This window comes from Lepisosteus platostomus, chromosome 3 (genome assembly GCF_059453375.1).
Source record: "Lepisosteus platostomus isolate fLepPlt1 chromosome 3, fLepPlt1.hap1, whole genome shotgun sequence".
Taxonomy (NCBI): Eukaryota; Metazoa; Chordata; class Actinopteri; order Semionotiformes; family Lepisosteidae; genus Lepisosteus; species Lepisosteus platostomus.
The window spans coordinates 59,032,726-59,047,850 of record NC_142613.1 but is presented as its reverse complement, the minus strand read 5'-3'; the positions used below and the strand labels follow the sequence as shown (position 1 = coordinate 59,047,850).

Below are 15,125 nucleotides of genomic sequence, written 5' to 3'. Positions count from 1 at the left end.
GCAACAAAAGGTAAACATTTTGAAAGGGGGTGGTGACTTTCTATACCCCCTGTACATAGCCCACTGAATCACCATCTTACTTTTCATTTCATGCTGCCCTGAGCAGCTCCTCATGTTAAATGTTTCTTCTTTTCATAGGTGTACAGAGCCCACCGATTCGTCTTTGAGGATATGGTGGTGCCGACCTTACCCAACTCTGGTGATGTTCAACAGAAAATGGACTATTCCTTGGTGTTGGGTGGTTTAAGTGTGAGAAGACCCGACAGTCTCAAAAATAGTACTACTTCAAAACTCTAAGCCCATGTATCCTCCGACTAGATATGATATACTGTAATTTAGTTCTTACTGAATATACTTTATATGCGATAATAAGCATATACAGTACATTTTTCACATAAAGGACGTCTGATTCTCAGAAGTAAAAACAAGTTTCTGCATAATTTCAGCTTTTTGTCTGAGTCACTCTTGTCACTGTTGCAGAGGTACAGTAGATGCTGCAGCTCGTATGTATTTATATAGAAGATAGTAACTGTTTAAGTTATAAGGTTTGGAAAAGAGAAAAATATGACCTAATTTAAATTATAGATCTGTTTTATATACTTTTATATTGAGATAAAAAAAGTGTTATACTCTTCTATAAATATGACTTTTCCATGGTGGCCTTGAGTAGTAGTGTATGTATTTTGTAAAGATTTATCGTCTTATTTTTTTTTGTTACATTCTATCATCACAGACAACAAATTCAACCCTCACAATATAGGAAACACCTTTACTGAAAGCCAGTTTTCTTGATAATGTTTAGGAAAATGTTTGAAATATGCAATGAATATCTTGAAGTACAGTACAGTATATGCTATAGAACCCTGAAGACTATTCAATATTTGCTATGACCAACAATAAATGTGTAGAAATACTTTTGCAGTTGAGAATTCAGCTATAATGCTGCACTGTTTTGCAAAAAGACGTTGGATCCTCTTCTGCAGCCATACGCAGTCAAGGCTACTGGTCAATCAGACCCCAGAACAGAACTGTAGGTTTAAAAGTCAGATATGTACAAGACCAAACATTTCTACAAATGTTTCATGACTTTGGCCTTTAGATCAGCTGCCCGAGTTCCCTTGAGCGAATGCAGAATGGAATACCTTCACAGGAAATCCAGGAAAGTCCTCATGGAGAGAGCCGTGGTCGGAACGTGCGAGGACGGATCATCATGCTTACCTTCTTTAAGGAATAGTAATCCGAGTCCTTCCAGCTATACCATACAATACCATCAGGACCAAGAAGATTCTTCCCTTTTGCAGAGTAACGGCCACCCTGGAAGATTTCAAGCGCTTTATTAGAATGGTGCAACATCATAGCAGTACCCACTGTGTGTCATTTCTTTGGTTAATAATTTAAGTAACTTAATTAGATTTTTTATTAAAACCACAATTTCATCTTTGTGTAGTTTTACAGTAGAACCCTGGAGCCCATCTTTACAAGAACAACATACTTTATATTCATGGGAAGTAACAAAAATGGTTGTTGAATTTCAAGCTTTCTCCTCAAAGTGATAAAATCATATTACTAGAACAAGTAATAGGTTTATTCCATGCTGAAAAAAAAGAAGAAAGAAAACACAAGGTTTCGGCCGTGGAGCCTTCTTCAGGTTTGAGAGAGACAGGGCAGTAGGCAAAGGTAATGTAGCAGGAGAACAAAGGCTGGGAGGGAGGAGGAGTGAGAGGCGGGAGCAGGGAACAGAAAGAGAGGCCAATCAAGAGGTGTGAAGTCAGAATAGGTGTAGAGAGGTGTGAAATGGAACTTCCAATGAATGGAGAAAATGTAAAAGAAGAGTAGTCTAAGAGAAGGGGAAATGGGTGATCCTAGCTGCAGGATAAGTTTGGTTTCTGTTGCATACAATTCTTCTATCTTGGTTTTAACTTCAAAATGGTTTACTGAAGCCTTTCCAAGTGTTTAGAATTCTCATTTAAATAGAAAGGTGCTCTTGAAAGAACTAAGCATCCAGCTGATGAAGCCATTTAAGCAGGATGGTAGAGGGAAATGACAGAAAAAAGCAACCAGGAACATACATTATATTCCTATCTAAAAATACATTTCCAGATAGAATCTTTGGGCTTGAAATAAAACCACTTCGCCAGAGTTTACTACTACTCAATAAATCTGAAATTAGTGATTCACTTATTGCTTCCCTTGTATATTCAGAACTGTTGGCTATTTCCTTTCATGCTATTTCCTGTGACAAGATGCTCTTTGAAGGGTTCTGTTTTACACAGGCAAACGAGAGCAAGTTTTGCTATATTGACGTTTGTATCTGGTCAGCTGTTTTACCTTGTAATAAACCCCATTGAGGTTGGAAAAGAAGCACTGATGGTACCACCAGCCCCCATGGGATATTTCAGCACAGATGTTCCCAGTGTCCGGGGTGCTGAAACTACGCTTGTTGTGGTACCAGCTGAAAGAGTCTTCCACAGTCCCACTGAAACCACTGACATGCAGACGATAGTGGTTGACTTCCTCCTCAATACTGCAAATAACAGAGAAAAAACATCAGTTCCATCCCAGTTTTTCAATTCTTCTGAAATTGTAAGCACATTTATTTAGGTTTTAATGAAGAGTGATTTCACAGTAATACATTTCTTGTTGCAGTGAACAGTACTTTTCCTGATAACATAAAAAAATATTGTAAATGGAGTTTTGCTCTTATGCAATGATAAACTTTTGCACTTCACTGAAAACATAGAACAGTCTTTACTCCTTATTAGAAACTGCGGTATGTGTTTGCTATTATAATTACTAGTTCATTTTTTGTGCAATAATAATAAGAAATGGTACAGTATGTAGCACTTTTATAGGCAACATCAATTATCTTTACAATACCACAAAATTGCACAACGTAAAATTCCAAAACCAAAAAAGCAGACACATGTATTCCAGTTTCTTTCCCAGAAGTATTTACTGTAATTTTCCTGAAATTTTAAATATAATTTTGGTTTAATGTACTTACCTCTTATCATATCTACTGTTTAATTTGTACCTAAACTGAATTTAAAACTTTGTAAACATTGAAAGTAGCACATCCATCCATCCGTTTCCTCACCTTCATCCAATTAAAGGTCATGGGGGAGCTGGAAAGTAACAGGCACAAGGTTGGATACACCTTAGACAGGATGCCAGTCCATTTCAAGATAGAAACACACACTCACAAAATGGTTTATTAAAGCCAATGTTCCCAGAAGCCAATTAGCCTACCAACATGTTTTTGGACTGTGGGAGAAAACTGGAGCATCTGAAAGAATTCCACACAACCATAAGGAGAACATACAAATTCCACACAGATGGCAGCACTGCAGTTTGTATGAGTTTCCTCTGGGTGCTGAGGTTTTCTGCTACACTGCTACACTAGGTTTGAGTGTGTGCGTATCTGTGTGTGTGCCCTGCAATGGACATCCAGGGTAGACCCTGTCTTGCTCCTGTTGCTTGCCAGAATAGGCTCTGACTCCCCCCCTGACACCCAATTGGAAGAAGTAATTAGAAAATGGATGGATGGATGGACTTACCGCAAAGACTAGGTTACAGCCAAGCAAGTCCTTACCTGAAGCTCTCGTACAGCGCGTGCTTGTGCTTATTGTTCCAGTCCTCAAGGTCAATGCGCAGGGAATAATCCCCTTGGCTAGAGATGTCATGGATGTGATCGTTCCCCAGCCAGAACTCAGTATGCAAGTCACCAAAGCCCTCTTTGTACTCCTTCCAGCTGCGATTGAAGTTGACCGTGCCGTCCTGTCTTCTCTGAATCACAGTCCATCCCCCACCTAAAAGAGAAGTTCTGTCCTGAAACTCTTCAGACATTGTTTTATTATTTAATAATATACCTTAACCTGGTGTCGACCAGTGTCCTATACTGTTTGTGTCTCACAGGACCAAATGAGGGCACGGGATTTGTAATACTTTAGAATGCATCGCCTGCTAGGGAAGCCATGATATATTGCATGAGTCTCTGTAAAACCCAGCTGTCTTTTTAAAACTACATTGACCACTTCTCATCTCCCCAGTTTATCTGCTTATCAAAGGTACCCATATTGGTTGTCTGCACCCTACCACCATGGTTGTAAAATATAAATCCATGTGATCTTCACTCACACTCTCTTTTTCTCTTCTGTCTGGATTCCTCTTGTATTTTCTTCTCTTTTAAAGTGTTTTTTATCAGACTAGACTCCCTGTTTACCTCTTTCATGAAAAAAATAATAATAAAACAGAATTGTCTATAATTGTCAAAATAATTGTTTGATCAATTCTGACAATGAGACCCAGGCTTTATAGATGAAAATGTGTTTATATTTTGATTGCAGATTAAAAATGAACCAGCAAGGCATAAAAATATTGAAAATAGTGTCAGAACAAATATCACTACTTTCCAGGTATTTCATCTCAGAGCATCAGAAGGCTAGAGTTTTGGTGAATAAATTGGAACTGACCTTTGCTTGTTCAAAGAAGACAAGTGTTTTTCTATGGTTCACCAAGCAATTAGCAAACTGATTGCTATAGGCGATTTATTTTGACAGTCAAAATGATCAAAGTATGTCTGTTAAGAATATTGCTACTTAGCAGAAATCTTATCAGCTTGAGTAGATACAAATTTGATAGTAAGGAATTTGCCAATCTGAAAAATTTTAAAATAGCAAATAAAATTACTTGAAAACACTGTGTTTTTTCTGCTAGTTGTGCAACCACAAATGATCTCGAAAGCCACACTGAACTTTCTATGAGAGGTTTTTAAAGGTTTGTTATATTAAAAAACATTAAGCAAAAAATGAAGTGCAGAGGTTGACACTAAATCTTTTCACACAATACTGTACGTGCAAGTTACAGTAGCTGTAAGTCAACAGGGAGAAGGGGTAGATTATAAAAAAGTTACCTTCAGTGTTCATGTCACAGAAGACTTCAACTGGAGCTCCTCCCATAGACGGCACCACAGTGTAGATTCCAGTCCTGCGCACACCATTGTAGTAAATGGAGGCACAGTCTATGGGGCAGTTTCTCACACGCTGTATTTCTGAAAAGAAAAAATGAACGCCCATTTGAGTAACTTATTACTCAACTTACTAGTAATTATTTTGTCAAAAGCCAGCACAATGCACAAATCATCTCAGCCAGAATTAAGGAAAGAGGTACTGAGGAATCTAACCATAAATTGACCTAAGAAAAGTATTTTATTTAACCACAAGTGAAAAAATACAGATAAACAAAACTGCAGCACGAAAATGGGGGTGGGGTAGGAACTGACTCATGCAGACCTCATTAAAAGGACACTAGGATGTCTTCAGGCCTAAAAGTAATTGGTGTACCTAAAATTAAATACATTTCATTTACAGGAACAGGACAAAGCACACAAAAAAATGCAATAATTCAGTGAGTAGGAGCACTGCAGGACACCAAAGTGTTCTTTTTTGGATAGAAAGGAAATTAAACCACTGCAGAAGTAAGTGTAAACATGTCTCTGTACTTGCATTTGAGGTTTTAGACTCCCTCATGTGCTCACACATGGTATTCATAATTTTTTTCTTTGGTATTAAAAAGTGATCTGGAAGTACTGCTTTAAACTTGGTAAAGTTAAATAGATAGAGAGATAGATAGTTAATACTTTATTAATCCTGTAGGGAAATTGATGGTGCTAAATAAAGTGCTAAAATTTGTAAATTACTGTTTCTCACCCCCATATGGCATGCATTGTTAGCATATGTAGTTTCCTAATTATTTCTTTACCTGACACTTACTGTACAGTACATACTGTCTAAATTAAAAATATTGTGTGTGACATACATTTGCCAAAGCAAATCTGAAAAGTAATAATGTATAACATATGTACTAACTAACTTACTAGCTTAAGTAATTAATAAAGTAACTAGCCATATAGGTTGGAGGTCATTCATCGTACGTCACAATAATATGCAAGCACATAAAAAGTTAATTGTAAAACTTAAGACATCTGTGTTAGAAAATCAGTAGTAAAGTAGGTGTGATGTAGAAAGGCCATGAGAGGAAAATGATAGTGAATTCTTAGAGGGTCTTATAGGACTTATTCGTATGTCCAGGCACTCTGTATGTATTCTATGTGCATCTTGCATCCTACAGTAATAATCTTCTCAGCGGGTAAGGCCTTGGTCCTAGTGAAGAAGTATTTTCAGGAGCTTACCTGGGTGCAGGGCCTCCTGGGGGCTGAAGAGAGGACTCCGGACAATGTTGATCATACACCCAGGGTTACGGCGCACCTTCTCCACCAGCAGCGACAGGTTGTGGATCTGCGACTGCATGTCATAGATGAGCGAGCCATGGATATGAAGCAGGGTGTTGGCTTCAGTGTAATGCTGGTCCAGTTCATGGAACCTGTGCTCCAGGGAGGAGTTCAGTCCATTCTTCTCCTCGTTCTATCAGGGGAAAAAAAGCTGAGAGGACTTTCTCACAAATTCACCCCAGGCAGAGAACAGTAGGAAAAAGCTACTGGGGAAAGTTACTCTCCTCAAGGACTAAGCCCCTAGTTGCATCACAATATTGTAGCATTCTGCCTCTGCTAGCAGTCTGACATGGCCACCATCTACACTTTGACCTTTTCCCCCTTATTTGCAAGCTCACTTCCCTTCCCCATGTCGCTCTATAAAAGGGGACCTCTTCCCTCCTTTCACTCCCTTTTTTGCACCCCTCAAGCTGTGCAGCAGAAGCTGTTTCTCCTCTCCATGCCCTCCTCTCCGTGACTAGTATACCTGTGTAACCGAAAAGGGTAATAAAGTCAGTGGGCTGCAGTTACCGTCTTCTGCTTCTCTTCATACACTGAATCGCAATATTTATAATATAGGTTTTGCTTTAATTTCCTTTCCAGCTTTTACAATTCTAGCCAAATCTCCTATTTTGGTATTCCTAGACTAATGTACTTGCTATACAAGAATATAGATTATTAATAGAAATGTGGAAGAACATTGGCCCTAATACGGATCCCTGTGGTAAACTGTTTATCACATCACCGCAAATATGATTTTTTTTACATTGGACTCTCTGCTCTCTGTTTTCTATTTATTCAGTAGTCAGTAGGCTTAACTCCCAAGGCTGAGGAGAATAACAACCTCTCCATGAAGAAGAGACTGTCAGGTGACCCCAATATGAGGAATGAGCCATGGAGCTGCTGCAAGGCTAAAGATTGGGTAGGATGAGGGATTCAGAGTGAAACATACAATTAAGTATAAAAACAAAATATTTATACCTCAATATCTGAAAGTTGGTGATATTAGGGTTTTATCTTCTCTTGAACTTTCCTTTAAAAATCAGTTCCTCCAGTTCTCAATCCAATCTAATTTTTGGGGAACGACTACCTCTGTGCAATGTGAAAATTAATCTCTTCAGAGGAAGGTTCTGAAAAACCTTTTGAAACCCTATTATACCATGCATTGTGTCACGGATGTCGGAAAGGACGAACAGTGGAATGACAGGAGAGCGAAAAGACCCTATGCGTAGCGGCGAGATGGGGGTTAGCCTGGGCTCAGCTGTTCAGGAAATGCTGTACAGAAACCTATGCCCTCAGGCCATGGACAGGAGCGACCTTGTGCTAGACGAGTCTTAGGACATCCGAACCTCAATGCCGAACGAGGAGCAGAGCAGAAATAGGAAGTAAATAGGCTACACAACAAGACACACCAGAAAGACATGAATAATCATAGGGAACTAGGAACAGGACAGAAATAGAGTGCCCTCTAGGTGTACTGGGTGTGACACATTGTTTGCGTCTTTCACTGATATGAAAAAAAAACTAACTTAGTTCAACAAGACCTACTGTACTGTTCCTATTCTAATACCATGTTAATATTCTCTAGAATCCTTTTGTCATACAGATTGGCATCTAGCTTAGTTCTATTCATCTTAAAATATTTCACATTAAGCTCTTTTTCTACTGCGACAACTCAGGGCAGTTCAAATCCCCATACTGTACAGTCTAACTTTTAAAGTCATCAGATCCTTATGCCAATAAAAACAACAACAGCAGGAGAAAACTATCTTTTAATCCAAATAAACAAAAAAGAAGATGGTGGCAATTTGAATGCACTAGGGAATAATCCACCCATCCATCCATCCACTATGAGAAATTCACTTATTCTTGGTTATGGCAACCCAGAGCCAGTCTTGGAGGCACAGAGCACAATGTGGGTCTGCACACTGGCCAGGAACCAGTCTATCACAGGGCATACACCCATACACAAACAATTTATAGACTTGAGGATAGTTATTCTAATAAATCTTTCAAATAAAAATTGACTTGACACACAATGGTGGCTGGTGGATTAATTTGGTAGAATATACTAGCTTTGTATACTGTAGCTTTGAGTCACAGCACTGCCTGACACTCCAAGTGAGATTAGTGTGACGGATATGCAAGGAGGCATGTATGGGAAGGTCAGGCTTCACAGCTAATCCTTTTATTGCTTGGGTTAAGGAGGCATTATTAAGGTTTGCTAGTGTGTCCACAGCCCATCAGAACTAGGGGGGATTGTCTGTTATCTCCACAGAATTGATTGGACAGTGTACCCTTCTATCCTACCTACAGTACAGTACATAACCTTAAGGTCAGGGCTGAATTTTCAACCATTTCCAAGTCTTGTGAGCTCTGAAACTCATTGTAGGGCATCCACTTGATTTCAGAACTTTGTAAAGAAAAGCTAGAGTACTACTGTATAATGTTGAAGGACAAAATGTGTATATTTTTGTATAATGCCTCTCTATATTTCATAAATAGCTTTGTGCACAAATTCTGAATTTGCCTGGATTTCGAGGGTTACTTGTATTAATCATAAACATTTAATAGGTCGCAGATGATCACAGATTTCATTGGGATTTTTGTATGCTGATTATTTTATTTACTTAAATGGCCACAACATCCCCCAAATCTAAACAACAAAGAAAACATCTTCCCTGTGACATCTACCTTCCAGACATGCAGTCAGAAAGATTTATTTTGGATCTTACACTTTCAAGTTTAAGTGCAGATTTATGATTTGCTTTTTATGCCTTTTTTTACCATAATTTGTTTTTTTCCACAGTCATTTTCCCCAAAGTATCTGAATAAGTAACTACAACAGAGATAATGTACAAAATAAAACATATTTGGGTAGCTATTTTGAAAAACTATTGATCTGTACAGTATCTTGCTGCATGTTTGTTCAGTTCAGCATGTACTGTACATGTATATCAATTTCATTCCAACTTCATCATCCCTCTGCACAACACCCAAAATATTTTCCCACTTTAATATATTGCTTTTTCGGTGGAACAATTTCAGTGTAATTTCACGGAAATGAAAATTTAGTCAATTAAAATAAAATTAATAGGACCTACCTGTAACTCCAGCACTTTGATTCGGTGCCTATGATTCCTGAGCTCCTCCTGTAGCTCTGAGATTGTTTCCTTCAGGTCCAGGATCTGTTGCTTCCTCTCCTCATTCTCGTGGAGCCAATAGGACACTTCATCTGTGCAGCGGAACATGTCCGGACATCTTTGTTCATCCAGTTGTGGAAGAGTGGCCACAATGCGGCATTTGCCATTGGGCAGGGCGTGGTTGCTGTATTCTCCACACTGAATCAGGCCGCTGCTGATCGGTTGAGTATTCTCGTAGAACTCAGTATCGTTTCCCCCTACCATGAGCCAGGTACTCCAGACCACCAAGAAGACAGGAGTGTTCAGCAATAAAAGCGTCATTGTCACACCAAACCCAAGCTACCTTGGAAGGGGAAATGTACACAGGGGAGAATCCTGAAGAGCAAGGAAATTAATTCTTCAGCACACGCGTCCCCTCTAATGTTTTATAGGCAATATGCTCCAACACACCCAGTCTTACGTTGAAGAATTTGTTTGTATTTCCTTTTTACTTTATATTGAGGGCCTTCTACTAAGACAGTCAATTCCACTTAAAACATTCCTAGGCTCTCATTGCAGAAAGTAGTTTGTCCATGTCAGTACATTTCAATGGCCCTGGAACACAGACACAAACAAAAAGTATAACATGAATATTCTCAGCAACCTCTACAAGCACAACCATATTTTAACTAAGGAACAAGTAAAGGCTTATTATGTGCTGAAAAGAGAAGAAAAACACAACTTTTTGGCTGTGAAGTCTTCTTTGGGTGTGGATCTGATGAGGGAAGATGATGTGGAGCTGTTAGCTGTAAAAATGCCTTAGCTTCTTTGATGTTGTTAGAAAGGGTAATCCGTTGTTTGAGGGAGAAAATGGTAGAAAGCATTAGTTTCCTTGAAATGTGTTGTAGAAGTCTCTCAGTGTTACTCTGGGTGGTGTCAGAGTCAAAGAAAAAAGTGTTAAATGTCAGACCAAATCCTTTAGGAATGACATTATAATGACAACATCTGTAAGGGAATAGGAGGTGGTTAGAAAGCCAGGTCTTGGAACAGATCGCTGTGAGAACAGATCGCAGACCGCTGGTTTGGTGAGAAAAGGTGGGCAAGTAGCCCAGGGAGGAGGAGAAGGAATGATGAAGAGATCTAGAAAAAGATTTAGAGGAAGGCATAGTGGGTCGCAGCAGAAGTAGGCTGAAGTAGTTCAAGTAGGTACAGTAGCTGTGTCAGCATGCGTAGGCTGCAAAGGAACAAGAAAAGGTTTAATCCATGCTGAAAAGAGAAGAAAAGAAATACAACGTTTCAGCTGTGGAACGTTTTTCAGGTGTTCCCTTCGGGTGAAGGTTCCCACACCTGAAGAAGGCTCCATAGCCAAAACATTGTGTTTCTTTCTGACACAGCTACCTACTTGAATATATTTTAACTAGACAATTATTTTGTGAGTCCTTTGTCTCCCTTTTCTCTATCAGATACTCAACCATCCATTCATTTTATAAATCCTTTTATCCAATATAGGGTCGCCAGTGGATGGCTGAGGCTATGCTGGCAAGTAATGGTCACAGAGCAGGATACACCCTGGATAGGACACCAGCCCATCGAGGACATACACAGACATACAGATACTCCAGTTTTCCCAGAAGCCCTAACCTAATCCCAGGTGGGAGGAAACCCACACAAGCATAGGAAAACATACAAACTCCAAAGCACCATTGTGTATCTAGGGCCCCAGTGTAGTGAGGTAGAAATGCTTACCACTGCGCCATTGCTCTGCCCCCAGATTATCAACCATATAAAACAAATGACAATTTATATTAGATTAACTATGCTAGTTATTTGTATTCTATATCCTATAGAGATATATCATTTAATTTATTATCAGAAAAATGTTAACTCCAGGCAAATGTGGCCAACGTATGGACCCTATCCTGGAAGCATGAAGAGAACAACTAGTAATTCCAAAATAAAAAATGTGTATAACATCAGGCTTAAGGTTACACAAACTGAGAGCAATGCAAGGGACACCTGTTTTGGATGCTACATATCATATACAAATACAGTATAGCTGAACTAGTAGTCTTTAATGACCTCTAATAACTGTCCTGACATTTCCTTCCACTGGAGTAAAAGTTCTCCTTTCTCCAGGTTACTTATTTGATTCACAGTGAACAATGTAAGGCTACGACCATCTATAGCTGTCAAAATAAAACAGCTCAGAATCTACCCGAGTTCACCTGCAGTAATGAAATCACAATAATTAAGCTTAACCAAAATCTCTCGGTTACTGCAAGGTTTGTCTGCTTTGTCAGAAATACTTGAAATGCCTTAATATTGTGCAAATGTTTATTGTGCAAATAAAATTTAAAGCAAGTGTTTTGCTAATGGCCAGGAAATAACCATCAGTTTATTAAATCCTAAAAATAATATCTTGAAGCATTTTAAGATGTTCTAAACCACTTTGATAAAAATCACAAAATTGCTTGAGGGAGGCAGAAGGTGTACTAAAAGGACAGCAAGAAGCAAAGGATAACCCAAACAATGGACAACTCAGACTGGACACAGCACCCTACCTTCCAGCAAAGCACCTCTCAATGAAGTCACTAAAAATTCTGCCGGCGTCCAGGAAGTTGGAAATGGCCTAATGCCAATCAGTGCTCCGGCAATTGTGGGGAATCACAGGAAGCAAATGACATGACCCAGGTCTCAGCACATGATATCTGCATCATAGAACTGTATTTGTACTTAGGTCAGATACATGTAATATTTTATATACAGATGTCAGTTGAGACAGTGGTAGAGTGGTGGCCTCTTGGATATACCTTGATTTATACAACTTACTTCAAAATGTAACTTTTGAAGTTTTTGAAAACTTAAAAACTCAATTTTTCTCACATTATATCCTAGGTAGTGAGGATAAATAAGCAACACATAGTTTCTTGCATTCAATTTGTGGTTCATCTCATCACTGATAAAACCTCAGTGTTGATTTAAAATGTACTCTGTCCATTTTATGGTTTTCCAGACCACTGCTGAGTGTTCTGAGTTTCTCCACATTAAACTGGCACTTCACATAACATTTTTGTTGATTCACGTGTTCTGAAAAACACAGAGAACTTGCAGCAGTATGATCACAACTGCACAGGGTCCTGAGGAGGCTAAGTAGAGCCCACAGGGGTTAAATTTAATCCTGTTAAATTACGTTTCATAGCCTCCCAACATCCAGTAATTAGGTTCACCGGGAGAAAAGAGGATCTGGGGTGATTATATTGCAAGACAATCATCTCCCTTCCATCTCCTTTACCTTATACACTGCTTGTAGGAGAAAAACAAAAGTGGATCCTAGACTTTAAACAATCATTGAAAATGTGGAAGGATATTTTATACATACTGTATTTATTTTTCACAAACTACACTCTAGCTTTCCAGCGCCCTGCTGTATGTATATATAACACACTGGAGCAACAAAACAAGGTGGTAAAAACTGGAAACTGCTGTGGAACAAAAAAGTTTTCAAAAACAAATATATCCCTTATAAAATCCAATGAATAGATTTCTTTTGAGACTTTAGCATATTATTTTCCAAAATCAGATCATGTTCTAGGCGCTTAGGAACACACTTTGAAGAAAGCAAAAGTACCGATATCCTAGCACCAACACAAACTACAGGTTATTAGTGTCATTAAATGTAATATAGATTTACACTCCATGGTACTTGCAATCTCAATATTTTTACATGTGCATACACACATAACTCTTAAGTAATCTTGTATGTTAAATAACTCTAATTCTCCTGCATTCACCAGGGTCACAGTAAAAACAAACCTGTCAGTATTTTAATGAGAGATGAAGTCACGTAATGCCTTAAATCTTTGAGGCTGCACGTTGTTCCTTTGCAAATTTCAAAAAGGTCATAAATGTCTTTTTTAAGCTTTATCTACTCCCATGATCATTCAGAACTGAAAGATACATGAGTAAATACCTTTATTCTTTAATCTACTATACAACCGTGAATTCTCACTTATTGTGACAAGTTATTTTCAAACAATGACTTGTAAATATTAGACAGCAGTGCAGAAAAAAAGCCAAAGAGAACCATTTTGATTAATAATCAATAAAGCAGAGAGAAATGGAAACATACATACCAATATATGACAGCAATCCACAGTATTGATACTGTGCATTTCCCTTCAGAGAAATATCCTACTACAGATAAGTAGTTTCACTGGAAGTCTGATTATGTGGTCAGTGTTACTCAGCACTGTACATCACAGACATCATTTATCTGTGCTAAGCCTCTTAATTGGATTCCTAGTTAATAAAATGACAGGAGGATTTAAATGCACTTGGCAAAACGGATGCTATTCAGAGAATCCAGTTCATGACATTTCAAAGTCACTCTCTTAAAATAATACGGTACATATGTGTGTTTGATTAATTATGCATAGTAAATGCATGCCTTTTCAAGACCGATAGTTTTATATACTGTATATATCGCTCAGTGAGACTGTAGCAGTATTACTTTTAATAGTGAAAAAAAAGTTTTGTGAAGTGTTTGAGTATATTTTGGTATATTGTTTTTTTAAAGAAGATACTGAACTCAAGTCATACAAATCTTAAGAATCCCCATGACTGGTGTTAGGTATTTATTTGGTGTTAAAACAGCTAAAATATTTTTAATTAATGCAAGAACAGTTAAAGATACAATGATGCCCCAATTTAGTAGTCAAGATTGCACAGTTCCTACCAGCATAATTGAAGGCAGTCAATTTATATGAGAGAAATTATAAAGAGAAGGACACACAGTATTTTGCTTCTGTAAGGTGTAAACTAGTTCGAAAAACCAGACCAACTGGATGATGAATGTCACATCAGTAAATTCGAATTTTGCATTTGTATCAAACATTGGTACATATTAAGGAACAGGTAACGGGTTTATTCCATGCTTAAAAGAAAGGAAACACAATGTTTCGGCTGTGGGGTCTTCTTCAGGTGTTGGTACATATTATATTGGTCGTGACAAAAGTCACTTTGATAACAGGTTTTGAGTAAGCTCTGACAGGCCAAAGGTCCTGTTTCCATTCTGCATTTCTTATAAAGTGTCCAAATAATTGGAGATATGGGAATATAAACTTAAAACTGTCCACAACTCTATGTGTTCGTGGTCCCATCTCTCCAGGCTCAGTTTGCCAATTACTGGTCGTGAATACAGGCTGTGACATGTGGGAACTTAAACAGTTGTATTTCTAGACTGTGACACACCATGGCCCAAATATGCACTGTTAGACAATTTCCTACGAGTATGTTTTTAGACTGTGGGAGGTAACTAGAGCACCCATAGCAAATATTAGGAAAATTTACAAACTTTGGGCAGTTAGCACCCCAGATTCTAAACTGAACCCACCGCTGTGAGGCAGCAGTGTTAATCACTGTGCTGCCCCCTGTTCACATTACATATTTATAAAAAATCTATTTAATATATCAGTAGTTTCTATTGAAGGAAACACTGACACCAAACAAATGTGAACATTCAAACACAGTATAATCATCAGTATCATCCTCTCAAAATTTAGCCACAAATAAGTAGCACTCACAAATTGAGGAGGTTAAGAATGTCATATAATAATAATGTCAATAGTGCCATCTGCTGGAAGTGTCTGGAAAGACATTGTTAGAAATTACAGAAAACACCCCAGCAGCTACTGTACAGTATGTGCAATGGCTATGACGCACATAAACTGAGAACA

The 15,125-nt window shown here is 38.3% G+C and overlaps 1 protein-coding gene across 2 annotated transcripts; it reads right to left on the bottom strand.

Moving 5' to 3' along the window:
• Positions 1–625: 625 nt before the first annotated feature.
• LOC148675164 (angiopoietin-related protein 6) lies at positions 626–13,615 on the bottom strand. Of its 2 annotated transcripts, XM_088626222.1 has the most exons (7): positions 13,524–13,615; positions 9,373–10,005; positions 6,191–6,422; positions 4,913–5,050; positions 3,593–3,809; positions 2,329–2,524; positions 626–1,314 (listed from the first exon to the last, which is right to left on the bottom strand). In XM_088626222.1, the coding sequence occupies exons 2-7, from the start codon at positions 9,730–9,732 to the stop codon at positions 1,168–1,170; spliced, it is 1,290 nt and encodes a 429-aa protein (XP_088482348.1). In that variant the 5' UTR covers positions 9,733–10,005; positions 13,524–13,615; the 3' UTR covers positions 626–1,167. The 2 variants fall into 2 exon arrangements, with proteins under 2 accessions (XP_088482348.1, XP_088482349.1); XM_088626223.1 differs by lacking the exons at positions 626–1,314; positions 2,329–2,524 and adding an exon at positions 3,001–3,125.
• Between the last annotated feature and the right edge of the window lie 1,510 nt (positions 13,616–15,125).

What these genes read in the sequence shown, in the direction of transcription:
- LOC148675164 (XM_088626222.1), bottom strand. Translation starts at nt 9,732, where the DNA reads ATGACGCTTTTATTGCTGAACACTCCTGTCTTCTTGGTGGTCTGGAGT. An exon ending in CCAGGAGGCCCTGCACCCAG is followed by an intron (nt 5,051 to 6,190) that starts GTAAGCTCCTGA and finishes TTTTCTTTTCAG; the next exon opens with AAATACAGCGTGTGAGAAAC. An exon ending in TCAATGGGGTTTATTACAAG is followed by an intron (nt 1,315 to 2,328) that starts GTAAAACAGCTG and finishes GAAATCTTCCAG; the next exon opens with GGTGGCCGTTACTCTGCAAA.